Raw genomic sequence first — 26,066 nt, 5'->3', positions numbered from 1 at the left:
AGGCCCACTAGTTGAAACAAGTCAATATGATTAATATCTAATAGGAGTTAAGCAGCAAAATCCACCCGTTTTTAGCCATCTCGAGGACGGCCATTTTGTCAATTCTGTTGACAGAAAATGACTCACCCGTTTTCTGAAGATGAGCCGCGTTTGGTCGTTATCTGAGCCCTGAGCAACTGTGATGTCATTTTCAGTCGACAGAAATTACAAAATGGCCGCCCCGTGAGATGGCTAAAAAAGGGTGGATTTTGCTGCTTCACTCATATTCCACAAACGCAATATTAATCAGAATGCCGTGTTTCAACTGGTAGGCCTGCCGGGAACATATTCTTGAAAAAAATATGTTTGGGTTGACTTCCGCCTCTACAGCGTTTGAATACAGAAAAATGAACGGCATGTCTACTGAAATAATGCTACAATTAAAGTGTATCGCAAGAAGCAAACAAGTCCCACAATGGCTCACTTTAATCTGTAAACACTGTACCTCTTTTTTCTCATGTGTTCCATAATTAACAGTAAATTGTGTGTCTTGTAGCTGGTGATTCCTGTATTTCATTATTCGTTTACTTGTAGTTTGGTTGCATACATGCGTGAGTGATCGCCGTGATTGAAAAATGTGTGATCTTTATCCAAGGATTGTTGTCGTTACTCTCTGCTGTAACCCAGAGGCAACCGACTGCAATTGCCGTTGCTGTTAAAAGGCAATTCTCAGCAAAATGAATGCATCACATTTTGTGACTTTGATACATCGGTTACTTGGCCGGGAAAATCAACGCGATAGATTAGTCGCAAAAAGTGTACATATTGGAGTAACGCGTTACACAGCTTACAAGTCAGCTTCAGTCACTCTCTTATTAGATGGCAACTTCACAACATCGGACCACCCTCAGTTGTAAAATTGAAAATACCGACGTGTATTTCATAGACATGTTTTCCGCCAAATTCCACGAAATCTCGCTCCTCCAGAAAAGCGTCGCTCAGGTGAAATTTCATCCCAACAACTAATTTACGTTTCTGGCCATCCCGACGGCGCGTAGCGGCGCTAATTAGGCGGCGAATAAGCGGGGACGCCTGCGGAGACGGCGGCGTTGTTAGAAGGCGGCAAAAGAAAAAAAGGATATGAATATTTTAGAGTCCAGTGAAAGTCATTTCCTCGTTGCGGAGTCATCTGGGCTGCCACCGCATGTGTCTCGATGTGTGTGCGTGAGATCAGCTTTGCATGGTGATGAGAGCACACGGGGGCGGTTGAGTGTTGACATGCAGAGCACAACAACGCCATAATGAATGCATTCGGGCTCCCACGTTCAAACGCAGCAAACTGTTTACTCTTCCGGCAGACAGTGTTCCTTCTCAGATGTTTTAATTTCCTTCGTACAAGTGGCCGGGCAGGTGCACGCCACCGAGCTGCGAGGCACACAAACTCATTTTGGCCTTGGCAAGAAGCAATGGTGACACTTGAATAGAAGTACAGATACTTCACTCTTAAAAACTGTTGCGTGAAAAAAAATAACCCAAATTGGGTCAAAAATGGACTGATCCAATTTTGGGGGTTGACCCGATTTTTTTTTTTTTTTTTTTTTACAAAACAACCACATTTTTGGGGTTGTTTTGTGCGTTGTTAATTTGATCCCATTTTTTGGTTAAAATGAAGAACCCTAAAAGTCTCAGCAATCCATTTTTTTTTCAACCAACTGTTTTAAAAAAAAGTCAAAGTTCTGATTCAACTCCTGTACGTAAGTAAAAGTAAAAAAAAAAAGAAAGAACAGAAAAAAAAACACTGAAATAAATTTTGTTGACCCAAAAGGACAAAAAAGCATGCACTCTAAAAGCAGTTGGACCAAAAATAACCCATTTTTTGTGTTGTTTTGTACAAAATGACACCATTTTTATTTTGTTCTGTGCTAAACAATCCAGAAAATTGGGCCAAATTAAAGTAGAGGATTGGTCCCTTTTTCGACCCAAAGTGGGTAATTTTTGACCCCACTATTTTTCGAGGTGAAAAATAAACACTTCAGTTCGATACAGACTGAAAAATGTACTTATGTACTTCGTTACCGGCCAGCCTCTAGTAAGAAGCCCAAAGCGACCAAGGCGTCTCCTTCCAAGGTTCCCCTCTCTGGGTTGAGCCCGTGAGGGAGGAAAACGGGCCACGTCACGCCTCCAGGCAAACGCGATAGCGGGGCATCAAAGAGAGTCGCTAGCCCGGGGATTTTTACTGCAGTCTCACATTAGCATAGCCAGGTGTGTGTTTGTGTGCGCCCTAATCAACATGCAGCAGGGATACATGCTGTGAGGACGTGTGCGTGCGTCTATGTGTATGGTGGGAGCTTAACAAGTGCTTTGATTTACTTGTATCTTGATCATCATCTACAAAATGGCACACAGACTGCAGTTCCATAAACAGTGTACGAGGGACATTTATTTAAAGTAGACATACTTCCCCCCCCCACCCCCCCGACAAACTAAAGCAGTTTGTCTTTACCCTTACATACTGGTCATTTTCCATGCTCAATTTTGACACTGGCCTATAATACCCTTAAAAAGAATTACCTGAATAAAATGATGAACTGTGGATCTTTTCAACTTGTGTTTATAGCCTGACATTAATAAATGGATGATTAATCCTTCATCATTCTTACAGAGTAAAGAGAAAGTTCATTTTTATTTTCTATATTGCAAGTGCAGTGGTGACTTGACCAACAGATTGAATTTGTATGTTTAACTGAATTGAATGAAAATATATTTCATCCACTCCAGGCTCCCATAAAAACCAGAGTTGGGTATCGCCTAACCGTCACGAAGTTCCCGTCCGCATATTTAGCCCACCCAGGTGGTCCCAGTCCGCCCCTCGTCGGCGACGGCCATTATTATTAATAATAATAATAATTTAAAAAAGCATCAGTACTACTTCTGATCACTTGTATTCATATTAATCGGGCATTTCTTGATATTTGGATCTTTGCGAGCTTTTCCGTTTGAATAGTAACAAGAACCAGTTCCAATGAAGTTGTACTGAAGTAGCCCCGCCGTCACCCTTAGCAACTCACACACTTCGTATTTATGACAGGACGTGCGTGCCAAAGGGATATTGGACTTTCTCTTGGGTTAGCAATGTTTCCCTCCTGATTGATGGGCTTTATTGTAATTATTTATTGAAAGGAAGGGAAATGGGATAATTAGAAAAAGGTCTGCGATGGGGAGAAAAGTGCTGACCCAGTTGGAATTCTGCAGGAAGAAACAGGAACACGTGAAGGTGATGAAGTTCACGGATCTCCTCTGAATTTGGTGTCATTGAACAAAGGGAAGGGGGGGGGGGGGGGGAGCGGGATCTGAAATCAATAATCGCAGCTAATGGCATACTAATGACGTGATTGCTTGCTATACAACACAATGAGGGAAAGGAAGGACGCCATTTTAAGTTGCCATATGGAGGAGAGGAAAGCTTGAAAGAACAGCTGTAAAGTTGAACAAAACTCCGAACGGAGAGCACAGGTCAGTATCAAAGGAAAAATCCGTTACTTTTCATCACACTCAAACAAAGGCGCGTTAAACCGATGTTTAAAAATAAAGAAAGCTATTTTTAAAAAGCTGATGATATGATGTAAGTGTAAAACGCATCACATGGGTTCATTTTCAGTTTTTTGGGAACCGGGGTGACTAAACATTTATTTATTTAACTCATTCATTGTCAGACATTTTCAGACCCTCTTTTACCCTAACGTTTGAAAAAATGTGAAAAAAATCCCAGTAAATTCCTGGGATCGAATGGCTGGGCTGTGAAAAGACAAATAAATACGTCAATGGCAGTGAATCAGTTAAAAAAAAAAATTGGAATTCTGCGTGGAATTTCACGTGCTGAAATGTAATGGTTGACGTGGGGGCGGTACCCTACTCGCAAAATCGCAAATATTTCTGTAGAACACACTGTAACTTAATCTAATTGCAGAAAAAAATGGTCAGATTGTATTTTACAAAAGTAAAATAAAGAATCCGTAGTTTGACGGGTTGGCAAAAGTAGCTCAATTTTCGCCGAAGCTCTGAAACGCAGACCACGTTTCAAGTCGACTGCATCACAGTCCCGCGTTTATTATTGCGCCAGTGTGCTGTACATACATCACTCTCCGGCAATTTACCGACACGAGTAGCGAGTCATGAGTATTAATGACGGAAACATAAAATCGGAGTAATGCAGTTGTCGCGGCCGACTCGCCGAGCGTTGATTGATGTTACGAGACTTCCCTGTTCATCGCGCGGAACTGAGAAAAGATGCTGCTATTTCAGTATATGTTGTCGCAATATTCGCGAGGAAATTAACCCAAACATATTTTTTTTCAAGAATATGTTCCATGTAGGCCCACTAATTGAAACGAGGCATTCTGATTAATATTGCACAATGGGTCAAAATTACCGCAATGTTACAGATGCTGACACTTGCCCTGAAAACTTGACTTAACTAGCAGTTAGAGCATTAAAAAGAGGAACGTGTTTGTGTTACAGAAAAATCGCAATCAAATACGCTGATATGAGGAAGTCTTGGCGTTAAAAAGGGCCCTTTTTTCAACCAACAGTTTTTGTTACATTCTACATAAAAATTTGGGAGCAGGAATGGCAATTTGGTAAGGATCCGCTGTCTGGCAAAGTAACCGAAATAAATCGTAACCAAACCGCTGCAAACTCCATGCAGAAAAACAAATGAACAACCTAATCACAAGTAATGAAAGTCATCATATCAATGACATCACACAAGGTTAGCAGTAATGCAACGTGACAACTGTTTGGAAAATTGGACTTAAGAGCTTCACATAATGCGGCTATCGCCTGCTTCTTCCACTCGACTTTGACAAATATGCCTAATGTTAAGCTTAACTCTAATTAAAGCCCTGTATTTCAATGTCACTTTAATTCAAACTTCAGACATTTAAGAGAGCGGGCGATCTCGATTTTTTTCCTTTCGTTCCATCGAGGGTGCTTTTTCTTCTGCAGAAACTCTTTGTCACCGTATTTCTTACCTCAGCATGGAAACCCTATGGGATTACAGATGTTTTTTTTTGTTGTTTTTTTTCAAGAAACAGGATTCGTCACAACGATATACAAAAACACAATGACATCTTTTTTCACATTTTCATTGGACACACCGTAAATATTCGCAACGCACCGCTAAGCTAATGACTTCTTGCCAACCTTGAGTCCGGTCAATGTGACGAGATTAGAAATATTGGTTAAAGCTGTCCTGCCCTAAATAGCACACTGCTTTTTGAGATTTCTATTATGCACCTTTTTCGCACTGCGCTGTGACATTCGCATGTTGTGTGCAGCAAAAAAATGGAACATAATTGTTTCACCACCAGGCCATAATCGCTGTCCAAATAAATGCGTTTTCACAGACAGGACAACATTTCATATTTTTTTTGTCCTAAAATCAAAACAATTACCCCTAACTGTGTGGTGCGAATTGCACCTGAAATTGTCTAAACACACACGCACACAAATGTGACATGTGACCAATAAATGTGACTGCTGTGCTCTGCGTCGCACAATTTTGTAGCCGGGTTCTGCAATTTTACTGACATTTAATAAAGTATATTCGAGCAGAGACCTGCAAGCGCGCTACATAATTACTCACTCTGTTTGCATTACATGAAAGTGACACTATTCGTCCACTTAATAGGGTGAGCATGTCGGTACACGGTAATCGGAAAGTATTCACAGATCTTCACTTTTTCCACACTGTTACATTAGTCTTTTATTTATATATTTATGATGTACACATCATAAGTGTCAACTTAAAACAACAGAGCTTTTCATTTTTTTAGTTTTACATACTATTATATGTTTTGTTTTTTTTTTCAAATAGGTGTTACGCAAACGGGCCGGCTGGACTTTGATAGAATCTCACATTCCGCCCTGTTCAGGATCGCAAATACAGAGCTAAGTTACGAAATGAAGTTTCCTCAGTGGAAATAAGGAGGTTCATTTGATTCATCAGCGGGGCCATCGCCGCTTTGATTATTTCCCAATTGCTTTAATGAAAAAGCTTCTTACAGTTTAATAATGTGATCTTTTGGAGATTTTTTCGACACATCCACAATGCTAAAATTAGAGCACCAGGTTTTGGCACCTTTTTTTTCTCACTGTTCTTAGAGTAAACAATAATTCAGTGCAATCATCTCTTTTGGAGCAGAAAGGTTACAATTGTGATACGTGACAATTACGGATGATTAAAATGAATACACGTTCCATGGTGTTGTAACTATGTTTATTGTTGCACCGTTTAAAAAGCTATGCAAGTAAAAATAGGTTGTGAAAAGTAAAAAGTTTGTGCTGGTCAAAATTTGATTGCTGTAAATCCCAACACCAAACAGTACTGATTAACTCATTCACTGCCATTGACGCATTTATTCGTCTTATCACAGTCCAGCCATTCAATCCCAGGAATTTATTTATTTTTTTTTCCATTTTTTTCAAACGTTAGCGTAAAAGCGGGTCCGAAAATGTCTGGCAGTAAATGAGTTAAAGTATGACTACCGCAAGTCCCCTAAAAGTTGCGCAAGTATAAGTAAGACTACCAAAATCCCTCAAAATTTCCATATGTTAAAATGAAATTAAGGTAAATCTCCCCAAAATTGTACATGTTAAAATATCTAAATCCACCAAGATAAAATAATAAATATCTCAAATCCCTCAAAATTTGTGTGGGGTTAAAATCAGATTACAGTAAATTCCCCGCCAAAATAGGTCCGTTTCAAATACCTAATCCACCAAATCGTGCTGGTACACTCAATCCCTAAAAAATCGCGCAGGTTAAAATAGGATTCCCGTAAACCTCCAAAATTGTCCAGGTTGATATTTAAATGTTGGTCAATATGATAACAATAGAAAAGCATATCAAATCAAAATAAATAACTCACCAACTGTTAGCGAACCAGCAGCCACGATCTCTTGGCATTACTCGTCACCCGACGCGAACCGTCCCCGCCATCACTGCTGCCAACTCTGTCAGCCCACGGTAGACGGTCACGGCAAATTGGTAGGAATGTGTCACGCGACAAGTAGCCAATTTTCTTTTTGCGCAACAGCTTTTCTGGAAAACGCCAACGTGATGATACACCTGACCGAAGCGCAGGGCTGCAAAGTGGGTGTGATGGCTCGAAATGGATTGTCATTCATTTAGCGAGATGAGAGGTGAAAACAAGAATGGAGCGGCGACTAAAGAGGACACCTTTAACCAGAACCAGAGGCGTTGGGGGGTGTGTGTGTGCGTGCGCGTGCGTGTGTGTGTGCAAGGAAAATTAAAGTGCTTTCTACTCGGCGCGTTTTCATGTCGAGGGGAGAAGAGTTTTAAAATGCAGCAAAGGATTCAGATGAATCAGTGCAGGGATATTTTTCCCTCGATTTTATTTGACATTTATTATATAAAAAGCTTTACTCTGAAACTGAGTGAAGAGAGACGATTTCTTTTCTTTCATACGACTTCTAATAATTATCGAGGTGAATTTAATTTATCAATCTCCAAATTGAAGGAGTAGAACTTTCCCAGTCCGGAGGGTGCATGAGTCGACCTTTGAATGGGGCTTATTGTACGGCTTCGTTCAAACAGATGGGATTTCACATCAGCGCAGAGTTATGACCTGACTAAACTAAGATGATAAGATGATTAAATATCTAATTCACTTTAGATCATTAACTTTAATCAGCTTATACTTAGGAGGCAGAGGACGGCAGCGGAAGGGTGGAAAGGGGATTCCAGGATTCCGTCTTTTATTATCCATTGCAGACATTTTTTTTTTTTTTTTTTTTTTTTAATTGATCGAGTCAAAATTGAGAGATATCTTTATGAATTGTTTTCTGACCATCTGCTTTCGGATTTGCTGTGCATTGCAAAACAGCATTCGCGAATGGAGACTACTTATGTAGACTCCATCTACTGCAGACACTGTCACATTTCGACAATAAAGCCCACAAAGAATAATGCTTAAAGTACGTATTTGGTCATTTTAATGCGGTCTACATAAAATATGGAAGAAACCCTCTTGGGCAATCTTACAAACTGCTTCACTGCCAACAAAGGAGCAAGGACATGCACAAACTTGTTCAGGTACATACAAATCAAATTATGGAATTCATTTAAAAAAACAAAAAACAAAAAAAAAAACATCCGAGTGGATATAGCTCAAGAAAAATGACTGAACAGAAGCTTGAAATTTGCTGACAAAACAATAGATTAAAGAGATGGATTACTCACATACGGCCATCCGTCAGTCCAAGTGGCCTAAGAAGACAACACCAAAAACGTGTTCATAGTGTCCTTTCATGGCAGAACAGTCAACATTTAAAAGTGCCAAGTATACCTTTTGTGTGCCCACAGTGAGCGTAAATTGTCAGTCAATGTTTCCAACATGGAGGTAATTTGTTGTTTAGTGTTTAGTGTGAATATTTGTTGTTGTAAAAGGGTCGACCATGTTGGTAAACATCCACACTCTGGGCAGAATTTGTTGGTAAATATTTTTCATTTGGGCATTATCTGATGGTAAAAATCGTGGAATAGAGGAATCACCCTCCTAGGACACACACTATGCGGCACACATTAACAATATTTCATTTTTAGAAGATGTCAAGTCAAGTCAAGTCAAATTGATTTATATAGCCCTTAATCACAGGAAAGTCTCAAAGGGCTTCACATATGCACCAGATCATATACTAAGATATTAAGTATGTCACAATATCGTCAATATCGTGACATGGCGATATTGAAATTGCCACAATATATCGTCGTCGTCATGTCATGATATTAATAACAGCAAATCTGTTTAAAAGCCCAAGTTGTCTTCCGTCTGTGCAGTTCCAGCACCCTCTGGTGGTTAGTTTAATAGTGCGGTTTAATTTGATGCCACCTATCTTAATCCACAGTTGGAGCCCATGACTGACCAAGCCTATTTCTTTGTGAATGCTGTTATTATGTACAAAATCAGAATATTGTGATGTATTTTTTTCATATGAGCTCTTTTTTTGTTACAATATCGTGAGCTTTTATACAGTATCGTGAGCGTTTTATATATCGCCAACCTCCCCACAATGCCGTGATAATTATCGCGAGGTTCATATCGTGACATTATCGTATCGTGACATTTGGTTATGTGGTCGAGGTCATCTATTTTATGATGTCTTTGCAAGAATGTGGGAAGGAAATTTCAAACTTTTTTTTTTTAAAATTACATTTTGCGTAAAAGATTTTCACATACGGTTGCTGGGTCTGAAACACACTGACTGGGGATGACTTAACATCTTATTTAAAAATCCAAGCAAATTGGCCCGTCCTGACACGAATTGCAAAGACGCACTGCACTTGGAAATGAACTTTCTCGAAGGTTACCTTGGAATAAATCCCAAAGGTAAAAATCGAGTTTAAGGTGCACTTTATCTCGCCACACATCGCTTGCTCTCATGAAACACGAGCCACTGTCATGCCTCTATCTGCTATCTACTAATGGCAGGGAGATCGTCAACAAGCCAGATCCCAGAGCTATCAATGGAACAATATTGTATTTTCCAACAAGTCACGCCAATAGGGCGCGAGTGAAATGACACAGAAGTTGAGCTGGAGGGCAAAGAAGGGTGGTGGGATGAGAGAAAAAGCTCAAATTCCGAGGCAGAAGCCACAACAGACCCGTAATTATGATGTCTTTTGGACTGGCAGGCGTGGATTTCTCTGCGGCAGAAGCTGCCTTGAGGCTTCCAATGGATGGCAAAGAAGGCAGGTGAAAATCAAAAGGGAGAAAGAAAAGAGAGGGCAGGCAAGAAAGAGAATGGGAGGTTACTTCCATTAGCCTGTCTTCTTCGTCCAAGGAGCCGCGAGATCCGATTGCACGCTGTTCAAACAAAGAGCTCTGGTTATTCGAGTCCACTTGCCTTTGGAGCAGCTTGCGGTTCCCCGGGCAAATGATGACAAAGAAAATTGATATACAGCGCTACATAACGCCACACTGCATTTCCCACATTTATTTGATCGCTTCGAAGGAAGTCAACCCAAACATATTTTTTTCAAGAATATGTTCTATGCAGGCCCACTAGTTGAAACGGGGAATTCTGATAAACATATGTTTGTGGCATATGAGTTAAGCACTAAAATCCACCCGTTTCTAGTCATCTCTAGGCGGCCATTTTGTATACTTCTGTTGATTGAAAATGACATCACAGTTTTTCAGAGCTCAGGTAACGACCAATCACGGATGCCCTGTTTTCTGAAGCTGAGCCGTGATTGGTCGTTATCTGAGCCCTTAGCTTGGGTAGTTATGATGTCATTTTCAGGCGACAGAAATTACAAAATGGCCGCCCCCCTGAGCTAGCTTAAAACAGGTGGATTCTCTCATATTGCACAAACGGTATATTAATCAGAATGCCATGTTTAGAATAGTGGGCTGCATAGAACATATTCTGGAAAAAAATGTGTTTGGGTTGACTTCAGCTTTAACACTCATAACAATAAAGACATGAATTGCAAGCAGAACATTTGTTTTTTTCACTTTTTCACTTTGTCCTTTGGGATTTGTTTAACTTCACAACAGCGAGAAAAAAATCGGATGTGTTCTGCTGATTGTTTTTTTTGTGTGTGTGTGTGTGGGGGGGATATTTGAACATTCTAATGTGTTAATGTGTTTCTTTGATAAGACAAGGCTGTAGCCCGACTAAAAGAACCTTCTCTCCTCACTTCAATGTCGTTCCTTAACCACAAATGGCTCAAAGGCAATATTTTCATATTAAACAGGCCTTTTTCTTGAGCAAAAAAACCAAGGTGGGTAAATTTTCAGTGAATAAAAAAAGGATACCCCCACCGCTTTAGAATATGCTCCTTTGTGAAACTGTGAATTCGCCTTACTTGGCTGTTTTTTCCCCACATGAAGAGGTGGACAAGTAATCCAAAAACCATCTGAATATAAACAACAAAAAGTCAATTTGCTATTATACTGTAATCCCTTTTAAAAAGTCACTTTTCTATAATATGCTCTCTTTAAAGTTGTTCTCTATACAGGTATTTGGTAGTTGTTCTCCAACTATGATCTTTGACTGCCAATTTTACATCAGGAACATTTTTACAACATATTTATCAAGTTTACATAATCCCCACAAATCAATAGTGCCTCGGCAGCCATCCAACAGTAAACAGTGGATATGCGCAGCATTTTAAATGCGGCACCACCTTAATCATTAACAACATATGATAATCCAATTCCCCCGGCGGACGCTGGCCGATGGGTTTTTAATCCCTCGTGTCTGCGTGAGAGAGAATTAAATGTAAAAGCCGACACGCCCGATGAAAACATATGTCCTCTGGTAGAAACAAGTTCAAAGGTCACTTTGTCACAAGAAAAAAAAAAAAAACAAGGCAGTAGGGAAAAGTACACTACGGCTACACAAACACGAAGGAATGTTCCGGGCAACGTTACACAAATGAAACAAGGGGGAGGGGTCGACCCTGAGGGGATGATTTTGCAATGAACTTTGGTGTGCACAGTTCAAATGCAACATAATAGACGGGTGAAAAAGTCAAAAAAGTTCAAATGCAATGATTCACTCCGAACTTGAATAAAAAATAAATAAATAAAAAAAAAGAACAAAGACTTCTTTTCTGAAAAAAAAAAACTAAACAGGATGGAACATGTGTGAAGAATAAAACAAATCAAAGTGAAAACACATTCCTAGAATGATGTTTTTAAAGGCACATATAATGATTGATCCCCGAGTTGAAACAATGTTTGACGGTGCTCTTATAACAGTTTGGGATTTTTCATTACAGTTACGTTTCATTTTTCCTTTTGACTTTTCATTTATTTATTTATTTATTGTATTCAGTTAGTTCTATTTTGTTTTTGGAGCATGTTTGTTAGTTTGTGTTAGTTCTATTCATTTAGCTTTTATTAATTTTAATATATATCGTCGCTGTCCTGTGAAAAACACTTTTATATATATATATATATATATATATATATATATATATATATATATATATATATATATATATATATATATATAATTTTATTATATCACAATAAAATTCCGTAGTATTAAATTAACAAATGAGTACTCGGCTTTACCACTTCTGTACAGCTTTTAGTTATTTCGTGAGCTTTCATTCACTATAATAACCTTGGATGGAACACAATCCCTCCCTTCATGATTCTGTCACCAGTCACCACCCCACATGATTTGGCCCATATGACTCTTCATATATACAGCCATAAACAGTAGAAGATGGTTTAAAAAAGTTGAAATCATACTACCAACGATTCCAAGTTAGAACTGATATTCTGCTGTTGAAAATGAATTACAGTGCACAGCAGGGACAAATGGTTCGTAATTAATCCGACCAACCGGGTATTTAAAATATCAGGAGTCTTGTAATTGTTGTTAGCGGTACATTCATTTAGCTATTTTTACAAAACGTTTTTATTCATTTGTATTCACGTTTATACATTTATTTCATCAAATGGCAGCACAGTGAACCAGTGTTTAACACATCCTCCTCCGAAAATGGGTATTACACACAGTATACTATGTATTCATTTTTTAGGCGGATTCAAAGGCTCGAATAATCACGAGGTTGAAACCTTATTTTTTTTATCATTCAATTTTGGCAGGGTTGTTTACATTTTTTTCCGTGGTGTGTCAAATTCAAAAGACATTTATTTTCACTTTACAGGGACTTCAAAGAAAATTACAATTATTCCAGTCTTTGTGATTACCTGTCCAGAAAGATGTAGTCATAAAAGTACTTTAGCGATCACTTGAACACACATGTAAACAAACTGGGACGGGACACAAACGTACAAATTTAGAATGAGAACAATATCAACACAAATACTGAATAAATGCCCATGCGGAGCAAGTGAAAAAAAGGAACAAAATGTGGAATGTAGGAAATACACGCCGCCCCAACCCCACGCCCACCCCTCTAAGCACATCCAAAGAAAATATTTACGTCTGAAACGGCAGCGAGGGTTCTGGGAATTTCATTTTCAGGGGGGACTTTGTGATGAAAACAGATTGCTAATTCTTTTGACGTAACCTTCCTCTGTTTATGGAGAACAAACAAACATGGTGCCACCGAGGAGCTTACATCCAGTCACGCCAACAGCGGGAAGAAAAAAATGTTGCGTGGACTGAATATTTCACGTCTATTTTTGGTCATCAATAAACAATGGAAAACATGCATGGTTTTAATTGTGTTTACTTAAAAACATAATTTCCACTCCTATATTTCAAAGCAGGATACTATTTCAAATTGAAAGCGCAGAAAATGCAGAAACATAAATTAATAATTATGATTTAGCTCCTGATTTGGTCTGCAAACATCGTTTTCCAAAGTAAAGGCAGATGTTTGCAAATGTGTTATTTTGAAAAAACACAAAGATAATCAGTCTGCTTTTAATGGAGGATGACACTACATTCAAACAGATATTTACTTGAGTAAAATGAGTAAAAAAAATAAAAGTATATTTCGATTCAAAGACCGTTCTCATAGCTTTCTTTGATCCTTGAATACGATTCTTTTCCTGTAAAATACAACTGTTGAACGATATGCCGTTCAACAGTTATATGAAGGCGTACAACTAATATGGTATTTGAATTTTGCTTTGCAAAGTGCAAAAATTATTCAGGATCTCTCCAATGAGCCGTTGAGCAACTTTTTAAAGTAAAACTATGTAAAAGTCCGCCTTTGTCTGTCTTTGTGCCAGTGACTCCCCTCGAAGTTTGGCTGCAAAGTGAGCAGAGGTCATCTGCAACAGGAAGTAAATAAAACTGAGCCAACTGAGTTACATTTTTTAACGCTTTATAACATTTAAATGAATCTCCAAATTTAACGCTTTAACTTTGACAGCCCTAATTTCAAATAACAATTAATGGTACTAATTTATAAATACCCATATGAGGTGTTCACATTTTCAAATGATCACTACTACAGCACTCCTGGAAAATTACAATTGTCCCATGAGCTATATTTGGGTTGACTTCCTCTTTAAAAAGCACATCACAAACGTTTTTTTTGGGAGGCTGGAACACAACGCCATTTCCATTCATTTCAACGGGGAAATGTGATTTGAGAGAGTTACGAGTGTGGTCACGGAACAAATTAAACTTGTATCTCAAGGCACACAACGTACTATTTAAAGTAGACTACAAACAAGTCGGCTACCTTTTGCCTCACTTGCTCCAAGACACGATTAATCAATTCCACGCCATCAAATTAATCTACTAATTGATTATCATGCTTATCCTTCATTTAAAATGCTGCTTGTAGGAAAAGAAGACAGATAGCGTGTGTAAATATAGCACCCAACACGCAGAAGATACTATACACCCCAAAGCCGTAACAAAGCGGATGAAAAACATCATTATGCAAAGGCAATAATAAACTGCTACTGATGATACACTAACTGCCATTTCTCTATAGCGGAGCCACAGGGCGAGGCACCCAGTGACATCCGTCTTCTTTAAGCAACGCGCCTCATTATGGCGCGACGCATGGTGGTGAACAAAGCACAAACACACACACACGCACGCGCACAAAAAACAACTCCCACAAACTTAATATTCTGAGCCACTTCTTCTGCGCCCTCCCAACACAGCGAGAAGGAAAGTCTTCGGTGATGCCAGGGGCGAGGCACAAAGTCGTAATCGTGAGTGTGTTTAATAGCGACTGTGACAGGCAGATGCTGCTTCACTGTAAGTAAAGCACGGGAATAAGAGAGCGTGAATAAAAGCAGATCACCTCGAGCCACGAGGCTGTCCGATGACGTCGGAAAAATCATTATTGAATTAGAAAGAAAGAAAGTTTACAAAATTTACTTTAAGTTTAATCAGGCATAGTGGAATGCAGCTCTCGTTAGCAACAAATGTTAAAAAGGGAGAATTGGTTAGTCCTCGAGACAAATCAATTGTAAACATACGACGGCTGCATCGCTGGGCCTGGAAAACCACGACCAAAGACGTTGTTCTCATTGTCTCGTCAGGTAAATTGATCACGTCTGTTCTATTTTTAATTGAATTACATGCCAAACAATACAACATCAAACCGGTAACATTTCGTGTTTGGCAACTTTCCAACCTGGGTAAGCCGCACGACGCGATGTGGAGGAGAGAGGAGTCAATTGTGACCCGATTCTAATTGCGTACAGCACCATGGGGAGGATTCATTGCATTGGCATTAAAAAAGCTAACATGTTTTTTTTTTGTTTTTTTTAAAGCAAGCAAAGTGGGGAAAAATGGCCAACATAAAGCGTTAAGTTGAAGTGAAAGCTAAAGCGAACACGGGTCCCTGTTTTTGTGCACATCATGGCAAACTGCCAACCTTGAGGGAATTTTTTGTTAGGAAGAGGTCTTCTCAACATGTACGGCATTTTCTCAAGCCGATTGGACTGTTGTGGAAGCACTTGGTAAGCCTTCATTTGATTACCATGCGACCTGCTAGCTAGTTTGCTCACTGACACTTTTTAACCACAATATATGCAAACAAACGGCTGATAAATAGCCACCAAACCCGAGGTGACAGTCAAGCCGGCCTTATCTGAGCGTCCATCGTGAGAAACATGTCAGGTGATTAAAGAGGTGAGCGTACATGTCGGACCGCTCAATAATGGGGCAAAGTGACTCGGCGCCGACTAGTAGCGGCAGCGAGGCGAACTGCAGAAATGGTCATGGTGGGTTGGTCTGATGGATGTCGGCCATTTGGGGATTGTCCGTTAAATCAATCAATGGTGGATTTCTAATTGCGTTATTAGGACTGACTGCATACAAGTACATCATTAAAAAAAGAACGTTAAAAAATACTTTCATTGATTTTCAATGGTGGAGGATAATTTAGGCACCAACATTTTTAAAAAACTCACCCTTCGCATACATAGTGTTAGGCACCTGCGGATTTACTTATTCGTGTAATATTTTTACATTTTATTTACCGTACTGTATTTATTATTTCCTGGGGAGCACCCTTAACTTTTCCACTGGACTAAAATTTGAGGTTAGGGGTCATTGTGCTCCAAGTAAAAATAGTTAGACTGGAGCCATATGCTTGCTGAACTAGCTAGCTAGCTAGCTAGCTGCCGGTGACACGGGGATAACTCAATGTATTCTTGTGCATTATTTTCATTAACGCTTCCAGCTTTTGTCATCTCTATGTTACTCTCATATACAAGATATCAATACCCTGCGTTCTTTAACATGAGGCGCGGCTACAGTAGAAATGTGCTTTGTGACGCTGAACCACAAGCTTTCCAAGAGTTGAGGGTTGTTTTGGTAATGCTGGAGGAGTGATAGTAGATTCATAATTTTTCGGCCTTTGAACAACCTGAAGTCAGTCAGTGAGTAAACGCTTACTCTTAACCATCTTCTGAATTGAGTTGATTCTGCTTTGTGTGAACGCTTGCTCTAGAAGTTTGGTGTTTTCATCATTAGTGGTTGTAACAGGCTTTCCACTGTATGGTTTGTCAAGAACAGACCCTATTTCGGGAAACTTACCACGGATAGCATAAATTGCACTACGTGTTGGAGCAGTGTGACAGCCATTAAGCTTCTCAAACTGGCGCTGAACTGCAGTCAGGGACAGAAAAACTTCTCGCCCGGCGGCAATTTTACAACGTTGCTACAATGTCATTTGGAAAGCCATGGGCAAGGGCATGAATGATTGGCCAACAAAAACTGCAAAGCCTAAGCTATCAAATGCTGATGGCCTCACATTTGTCCAAATCATACCTCAAACAACTTTTGGGACACTCGTTAAAACTAAAATATGAGCAAATTTTCAATTTGTAATGCCCTGAATGCATAAAGATAATTCAGTTACATCAGCAAATAGCATGAATCACAATTGTTTGTTTCACTTTGTGATCCAGGCCAAGGTCATCTTAGCATAGAATGCTCTTGTTTTGGTTCTGAAAGTGGAAATGTGATTCTGCTGCTGTTCCGTACAGGCATGGATCAATTCTAGGGCCACTGGCCTATTCAAAATCCTGAAAAATCCTTGACCTTTCGCTTCATGGCCCTGCTGGTTTTTAAGCATGTGCCCCGTTTCTTTCTTACCATGTGAAATAAAATAAAGGGGAAAAATGTCCAAATGGTCCTTCCGTTTTTTTTTCTTTATGCAGCCCTTGCTAGGTGGTTGGACACCACTGGTCTATATACACCCTGACATTGTCTGGCGATCACGCCATCGTTTGTCCATGTGTGCCGTGACGCTGACTTCCAAGCAGTCTATTGTTCATTCGACAATTCATTCATCCGTTTTCTTCTATTTTATTGAACAATTGGGAGACAGTGAGCAGCAAATGACAAAGACAACTTGCCCAAAAGGAGTAGGCAGAAGTAAACCTTATTGGCGCCTACGCCTTTACCTATTAACATAAGACATTTGGAGAGCAGTCATTACATCCAGCGCAAATATAAATGGAGTTAGAATAAAATACATTTTTTGTATAACCTTTGTCTATCTGTACCCTCACATTCGCTGGCAACCACTCCATTGTTTATCTTAATGTGCCCTGACATTGACCAGTTCATCATTTGTCTATTCAGTGTTTCTCAAACTTTTTACACCAAGTACCACCTCTAAATACTCTTAAAACTACTGAAATACTCCCTAAAAGTAATCTAACTACTCCTAGCAGATATACAGAATTATTTATCAAATGTTGCCTAAATATACTGTTATCGGTGCCTCCAACAAAATCCCCGCGTGGAGTCGTTAGAGCTTCACAAAGAACGAATTTAACAGGTTACGTCAACCATTCAGAGAATATTATCTCAGTATCCTGATTCTTGAGTTACAGAGGTTAGGTTTACATTTCAAAGCGATTTTTTCTTGGTGGGCTTTGCTTTCATTTCGTTGTTCATGGTTCTGACAACATGATGAAGTCTTTTGAGCAGCACTCGGAGTGATACCTTATAAGAAAAAATGTATGACCCCATTTTGACCGATGAAATATGGGCATTTAGAGCAGATGTCGCCAACCTTTTTCAAACTGAGAGTTACTTCTTGGGTACAGATTAATGTGAAGGGCGACCAGTGTGAGACACACTCTTGAAGTAACACATTTGCTCAAAATACCTTAAATAATGTTATTGTATCTGTTATTATTAATAATGATATTCATATACGTGAAAACAATGATCACGTTGGAGGCACGGTGGTCGACTAGTTAGCACGTCCGCCTCACGATGCAGAGGTCGTGGGTTCGAATCTTCCTGTGTGGAGTTTGCATGTTCTACCCGTGCCTGCGTGGGTTTTCTCCGGGTACTCCGGTTTCCTCCCACATTCCAAAAACATGCGTGGCAGGTTAACTGAACATTCGAAATTGTTGATTGTTGAATTGTCGAAAACAGGTTGATTTGCCCTTTAAAGGGAAAGTCAACCCAAATACATTTTTTTCAAGAATATGTTCTATGCAAGCCCACTAGTTGAAACAAGGCATTCTGATAAATAATGTGTTTGTGCGATAAGAGTTAATCCACCAGTTTTTAGCCATTGCTGGGGGTGGCCATTTTTTCACCTCTGTCTACTGAAAATGACAACTGTTCAGGGCTCAGGTAACGACCAATCACATCTGACATGTATTCTGAAGCTGAGCCGTGATTGGGGCAACAATGTGGACAGCAACCATATGACGTCATCATCCCAGAGTGCATTGCGCACGTGAAAGCACTAGTAGTAATCTTTCTAGTTACTACAAATTATTATATATTTGTAACTGTGTTTTGATAGTAGCGATCTGTGGTTGTATATTTTTCAGACCCGTTTGTCCTTAAGTGTCTTTCCAGGTTGTCTACGTAAAAAAGGGGCGGTCTGCCTGTGAGCCAATGATATGAGAGAGAAGAGAGGGCTAGAGGGATGAGGGGGAGAGAGAGAGAGAGAGAGAGAGAGAGAGAGAGAGAGAGAGAGAGAGAGAGAGAGAGAGAGAGAGAGAGAGCGGGCCAGAGGGAGGCAGAGAGAGAGAGAGAGAGAGAGCGGGAGGAAGGGGGGCGGCGGTAGAGAGAGTGAGGTTGAAAAAGCCAAGGGAGTCCTCGCTTCATCCGGGGACCACAGCTCCATGGTGATGGGGCGAGCCCGCTGTGCCGGACGTCCAAGCAAGTAAAGTAAACCTGGGGAGGGTCGCTTGCCTGTCGGAGTAGGAGGAGGCTGAGGGGGGGTGGGCTTCTCTTTTTTCCCCCCCTTCTCGCTGGAGTTTACAATGCGTCTTTCACACGCACCACGCCGCGAACGATGAGACAAGTTCGCCGACGGGGTGCCAGCCGCTCTTGATTCCCGGGGAACCGAGTCTCGGCGACGGCGGTACTGGTAGCCGTGGCGGGCATGAAGAAGCCGAGCGCCCCGCTCACCGGGAAATGGTAGCGTACTGCGGGCACCGCAACTGGGCAGGAACATGGTGGAGAGGAGCAGCAAATTCTTGTTGATCGTGGTCGGATCCGTGTGTTTTATGCTGATTCTCTATCAGTACGTGGCGCCCGGGGTCATCAATTTCGGCTCGCCGCACGGCTACTTCGCCGAGGAGGACGAGGGGGACATCTTCCCCACGCCGGACCCCCACTACGTCAAGAAGTACTTTTTCCCGGTGCGAGACCTGGAGCGGACCGTCGACTTCCAAATCAAGGGGGAGGACGTGATTGTGTTCTTGCACATTCAGAAGACCGGCGGGACGACGTTCGGCCGCCACCTGGTGCAGAATGTCCGCCTGGAGGTGCCGTGCGACTGCCGGCCGGGCCAGAAGAAGTGTACCTGCTACCGGCCCAACCGCAAGGAGACCTGGCTCTTCTCGCGCTTCTCCACCGGCTGGAGCTGCGGCTTGCACGCCGACTGGACCGAGCTTACCAACTGCGTTCCCGGGGTTCTCAACAAGAAGGAGAGCAAGCAAAAGAATCTAAGGTAAACACAAAAAGTGGCATTAACCATGATTGCATTAGTGCAACTTTTGAACCTGATGGGCCTTATCATTTACCAATCCATACCAGGTTGAAACGATATTCATCACTTTTTCGAGCTTGTTTTCCCCTAAGCCTAAAAAATTGTATTCGATTGGTACAAACAGTCCAAATGTGTGCTGAGATTGAAATCAATTATGACTGGGTGTGGTGGCATCATTTTTAAATAAAGGAGTAGTGAGGATATGGTGATTTAAATAGTTCAATTCCAATACAGTACTATCAAATTTATACTGAAGGCTATTTAAAAAAAATAATAAAACGGACGTAGACCACAACAAAAAGTGCAAATATGTGCTGGAATTCAAATCAAGCAACTGTTGGTAGCATCATTTCACGTAAACGAGTGTGGAAGATATATTGATTTTAAGTAGTTGAATTGACACATCTGACAAATATGCATTTGTTGTTTCTGTTTTCCAGCTTTTTACCGTAGCCTCGTTTGCAAAATGCTGTACTGGACCATTACAAAAGGTTCAAATATGTGCTGCTATTCAAATCAAATCAAGCAAATGTTCGATGTGGGTGTGGTAACATCATTTTACAAACCTGGTGATTAGGTAGTTGAACTGAAATGACAGCAAACAAATTTTCATTGTTTGTGCTGTTTGGCAGCTGTATCCTGCAGCGTGTTTGACAAAACGAACTATATGAGACCACTACAAAAGCTCCAAGTATGTGTTGCAAATCAAATCAGACAACTGTTATGACAATTCGTGGAGGAGTGAAAACATGGTGCAGTTGTTTAATAATGGACCCCTTGAGTAGCGAACTATGATTGGCATTTCAACAATACAGGGTTGGCTCTGAAATGCCCCCCACCCCCCCCCCAAAAAAAATCTGCCAACAAGATACAGTCGTTTGTATCCCATACTGTTAATAAATAATCCCGACGTATTCCAGACGTATTGACAGTCGTATCAACTTCCATGTCAGCGCACACCCCTGTGTGCTGAAAAGGATTCTCCTGTCAAGGGGGGCTTCTTTTGTGTCACACTCTGTAATTTATTTGGTTGTATGTGATAGGACAAAGGGGAACCTGTGAGAGTGTCCTGTCTGTGTACCTCGGAGACAAACTAAAACGTCCCGGCTGCTGCACTTCCCAGGGCCTTCCCCAAAAAAGTGGGGGGGATCAGGCCTGGGCGAGGCAGACAGGGGTGCAAGAGAGATGGAGGGAAGGGGGGTGGGGGGGGGGGGGTTGTTGCCCCCGCAGGGGTTTGGCTCTGCTCTAATCCGGGTGATTATTACTGCTGGGACACACAACACGCACACACTAATGCTGGTATTTGCTGCCGGCGTCAGTCTTTTCCCACCCCACACCCCCACAACGGTTGGAGGTGATAACGTGTCCAAGCTGAGATATCAGCATGGATGCAGAGTAATTGGGTTCTCATCGTTTTATGGTGGGTTTTTTTTTTTTTTTTTTTTTTGAGGAGATGCTGGAGGTGAGAGCTTTAGGACTTGAGCTGGGACTGAAAAGTGCTACACGCATACCGACAACCAGGCTACATTTTTTGGGTTTCTTTGTGAGAAAAGACAGATCAGCGAACGTGTCCGAAAGTTGTCCTGAGTGATTATTCTGTGGTGATTAGTGTGTTAAGATTGATTTTTCATACCCAGTCTGCTTGGAAATGGTTGTGTGCAGAAAATCCTGAACGTTAAACTTCATCAATATTTGGCACGTTACGAGATAAAGCTGGTACATACCAACAGTTGGACCACATGAGCGTTTTCCCCCTCTTGTGGGCAACGTCTGCAAAAGTCCGATTATTGGACGTCACTCAAAGATGGGCCTTTTTTTTTTCCTGTCGCTGATCTGCTCGGAAAATGGTCAGTGATAACAGTCGTAAATGTTAAACCTGTTTAATAATTGCAATAGCAAATCCTTATGTGCGTGGTCAACACAATTTGGTGAAAGCATGGACTCTGTTTATGAAACAAAAAGATAGCCTTCCATTCTTTCATCTATGCTTTCTTCTTTGTACCTTGTACCTTTCGTCCTCTAGGGGTCAGTCTTGGTACTACGACAAGAACCCGGTTCGGATGCAAAGACTCGCGATTTTTGAAGCACCATTGTCTCTCGAGCTACAGTATATGCAAATTTCTACTTTGTTGAGTATATGGATGTGTTCAACAGAAACTAAGGAGCACGAAAGCCATATTGTATGTTATTGTATCGCATCCTGTAAAATTGTATCGAATCATATCGAGGTACATATTGTATCGTGACCAGCGTATCGAGGTACGCATTGTATCGCCAGTTCCACAAAGATACCCAGCCCTATTCGGAAAGACTTGCCGGGATATAATTCATATTGTTATATGAATTGTAGTCCAACTTTCCCAACCCTAGTTACGATGTTAACAATCGGTCTACATGTACCTCCCCTAATATGGGGACGTAAGCTCAAGGCAGGTTTAAAAGCATGACTCCGCCTTAACGGGAAGAAGCTAATTCTGACAAGAGCACTCACAGCCCTTTCTCTTCCTCTTTTCTTTGCTTTTTTTCTCCCCCCTCCTCCCAAGGCGCTTATGTTGCTACATTTGACATTTCACCCTATATATATGTATGAGTCAAGATTTATCATAAGTCACATGTTATATCCTTAAAAAATGCATTGAAATTGAGCCCAGGTTCCCCCCCCCTCAAGGTTAATGAAATTATACGATTTGTCACACTTGGGGTTGGGACGATTTTTGGGTCAGTCATTGAGTCGATTAAAATGTTGCAAGCTACTTTTATTAGTCGTGATTGTCAAGCAGGCACACTTTTTCTATGACTATTCATAGTTTATCATCGTAGGATGGAAGTACACTAGCTTAACTTCCCATAGTTTGTAATGTTGCTAAAAAAAAAATGGTTGAAAAAAAACATTAGGGGAAAGTAATCATTAGTCAATTTGTTGGGCTTCATTGTTCCTTTAGGTCTCTTTGTGGCCTCCTCGAACCAGGTTTCGTTCCACCTTTTTATCAATACTGTACTTCATTACTGTCTTCACTGTATTCAATCAATCTAAAGTCTAGGAAGGTTCAAATCATGGCAGTTTAATAAGGTTGTGTTTTCACGTCCACATATGGCAATGAAAAGCCGCCATATCTGCTTGTAATTTGTCCTGCTTCTGTCGGGTCTTATTACTCTTTGTTCTCAAATCTGGATCTGGATGAAAGTCCTAATTCCTTTTGAACTTTTAACACTGTCGATCAAAGCTTTTTTGCAGGTGAGCTAGCCGCAGCCTGAGTGCCCACATGTGCGTCAATCCACGCATGTGTGTTTGCACTCTTGCTGCAACATTCGTCTCCGGGGCGGTCACACCAGTGTGGTAGAAGCTTGGACGAAAGTGCGACAAAGATCGTGCTTGTTTACAGGGATATCTCGGCAGTGTCCGCATAGTTTTCGGGTCAGCTGTTTATATGTTCAACGTGTTGGGTGTTAAGCGGCCGTTAACCTCCCTCTGGCAGACGTGCGTGACGCTGTCATTTTTTTTTTTTTAACGCTTTACCTGCTCATTTGTAAAGAGGTAGCGATGGGACTCGCACACTTTAGGAGAAGTACAGATACTTCACTGCACTGATTTTACTCCTTTACTAAAGTAAAAAAGTACAGACTCTTAAGTAAAAAAGTAAAAATGGGTTGGTCATGTTTACATTCAAATGTGTTTGTTTTGCTAACTTGGCACAACCACCCCAATTTTTTTATCTTTATTAACCAAGAGCCAGCTAGCATTGCCTCCGGCTTTGATGCTATCAAACAGCGTTCCCATAGCTTTGCTAGTGTTGTGAAAGGAGTGACAAAAAATTATAAAGTAGCTTATGGTAACAACTGGAAAAAAAGACACTTTACCTGTTTGTGTCTTTTAAGATTTGACACATCATGTTTGGAGTCGACTACATCAAACAAGGCCATGGATGGGGAATATCGATTGGTGCGTCATTGTTGTTAACGCTACCTCCTTTTTTCTTCTTTTTAAGTCCCTAAGATTTCAATCAATCAAGATCTCAACCACCATGGACTTTACCACTCTCTATCTCTTCTTATTTCTTATGCCTTGTCGTCTTCCGTAGAGGTTGAAAAAAGAAGAAATCATATACAGATAAATGTGTTCAAATGTAGGCGGTAAAGTATTTGTACTAAGTTACTTCCCACCGCTGGGAGCTGCCTTGTTAACCGCCAGAAAACGCAATTCCTTTTTTTGCCAACGCCGCATTCTCATCCGGCTGTCAGTGTGGATTTTGCACAAAACCTTTCAGACACTGCAGAAATAACATGGACGGGAGCCATCTCCGTTAGTCGGACGGGGGCGCACTAAAGAGGCTAACTTCAATGTTTACAAAAAATGCCCTCTAGGAAAAAAAAGAGAATGATCAATGCCGGGCAAACTGTAGCTGACAGTATTTTGTGTTTTTATTTGACGATATAACTGACATTTGCTGAAATGTAAGGCTATTTATTATTAGGGCTCGGGCACCAGGCAGTGTGAAAGCCCTCTTGGAATTGCTGTTATTATTTCTCAGGTGGATTAATCGGCTTTTTTGGCTGCCTCAACCTCAGCAAAAAAACAACCAATTTTTGCCAGCGAGTTTATCCAGGTGAAAATGCAAAACTTGGACCTTTAAAATTGACCCCCTCACACCAAATTTGACTTTGATTTATTGGAGAATTTGCTGATCGTGGTTTGCAGTCAAAGATAAGCAAAAACTAGTGATGTTGGGTTTTTCCTGAAAAGAAAAAAATTTGAAGCCGTTTTGTGTTGATTGAATTTTTGTTCTATTTCCTGTTTACACAAAAGCTGAGCAGTTTTGCATTTACAAGCCCTGGCAAAAAATTATGGGATCACCAGTCTCCGAGGATGTTCATTCAGTTGTTCAAATTTGTAGAAAGAAAAGCCGATTAGAGACATGACACAAAATTAAAGTCATTTCACATGACAACGTCCTGGCTTTAAGAAACACTAAAAGACGTCAGTCAGGTGCAGTTACTTGTGTAGACCAAGCAGAGGGAAAAGTGATGGAATCACTCAATTCTGAGGGCAAAAAAAAATGGAATCATCCCGTATATTTCCATTTCCAAAACAAACACCTTCATCATCTTAGGGAGCTGTTGCAGCAAGTGGATTGACATGAACCATCGCTCCAACATAGAGACGTCAATTGAAACAAAGACGAGGATTATCGAACTTATTATCAAAGGTAAATCATCATGCAATATTTTCTTAATTTTAATTTTGCTCCCTCACTATGTAAATCGAACTGTGACTTTGAAACCAAGGAACCAACACACTAACCTAACCCCAACCGTGATTTTTGGTGTAGGCTTCTTTTGCACCCCGATCTGCCACCGTGCATTTCGACTTGTTAAACATGACGCGGTCATGGCCCTCGCAGGCTCAGCAATTGCCCTTAGAATGACAGCCGAAGACGGGTGCCGTGACATTTGCAAGATTGTCCGAAGTCGCCATCGATCCGCTGCATATTGAAGTTGTTACACTGACGACCTTTAAGGGTTTTATTATTTATTGATTTCTCACGATGTGTCTCTCTCTCTTAAGCTCTCTCTTGCTTTGTGCACGTGTGTGTGCGTGCGCCGCGCAAGCATGAGTCTCTGAAAGGAAACTGGGATGAGTGTTCTTTGCATTCAGCATGCTGCATATTAAGATTCCGTTTTGTGTTCTGACGACAAGTGTGCCAAATGATTTTAGCGAAGATGAACGGAGAGGCGGGTTACCGCTCTGATCGCCGGCTGATGTGCAGATAAGCGGCGGTATTATGGGACGCGACCACACTTACGATTTAACGCCCCTGATCCCGCGGCATCGACCGGTATGCATCGTGCATTAGCATTGGGCCAGTACCTGATTCTGACGGTATGGTAACAGTGAGCAAAAATATTGCGGCGTCACGGTATTTCCATTACAGTTCTAAAATGTATTATTTGAAATACGAACAACTTTTGTCCATTGAATGCGCGCCGTGGGTACATCCGTTTTTGGGATAGATCCATTATCGGCCGGGCCAATTATCGGTGCCAATATTCTGCTTTTTGGCAAATATCAGCGTCGACTTTTTGTTAAACGAACACACACAAAAATTCAACATTTTGCAGATCT

General features: G+C 40.9%; 2 protein-coding genes across 3 annotated transcripts in view; one reads left to right on the top strand and one right to left on the bottom strand.

Moving 5' to 3' along the window:
* The window catches only part of LOC147137341 (uncharacterized), a 144,278-nt gene that overhangs the window by 44,185 nt on the left and 74,027 nt on the right, over window positions 1-26,066 (bottom strand). The gene's annotated exons all lie outside the window — the stretch shown is intronic.
* hs6st1a (heparan sulfate 6-O-sulfotransferase 1a) overlaps window positions 19,011-26,066 on the top strand; it is a 74,548-nt gene continuing 67,492 nt past the window's right edge. Inside the window, exon 1 of one of the 2 annotated variants that reach the window (XM_086050352.1) lies at window positions 19,011-19,906. In XM_086050352.1, coding sequence (XP_085906478.1) covers window positions 19,407-19,906 — 500 coding nt within the window. In that variant the 5' untranslated portion in view covers window positions 19,011-19,406. The remainder of the gene's footprint in view (window positions 19,907-26,066) is intronic. The other variant, XM_086050353.1, reaches the window with a different exon arrangement.

Source organism: Filicampus tigris, chromosome 13 (genome assembly GCF_054856515.1).
Source record: "Filicampus tigris isolate MCC_2025a chromosome 13, RoL_Ftig_1.0, whole genome shotgun sequence".
Classification (NCBI taxonomy): domain Eukaryota; kingdom Metazoa; phylum Chordata; class Actinopteri; order Syngnathiformes; family Syngnathidae; genus Filicampus; species Filicampus tigris.
This window is presented reverse-complemented; position numbering and strand designations above follow the sequence as displayed.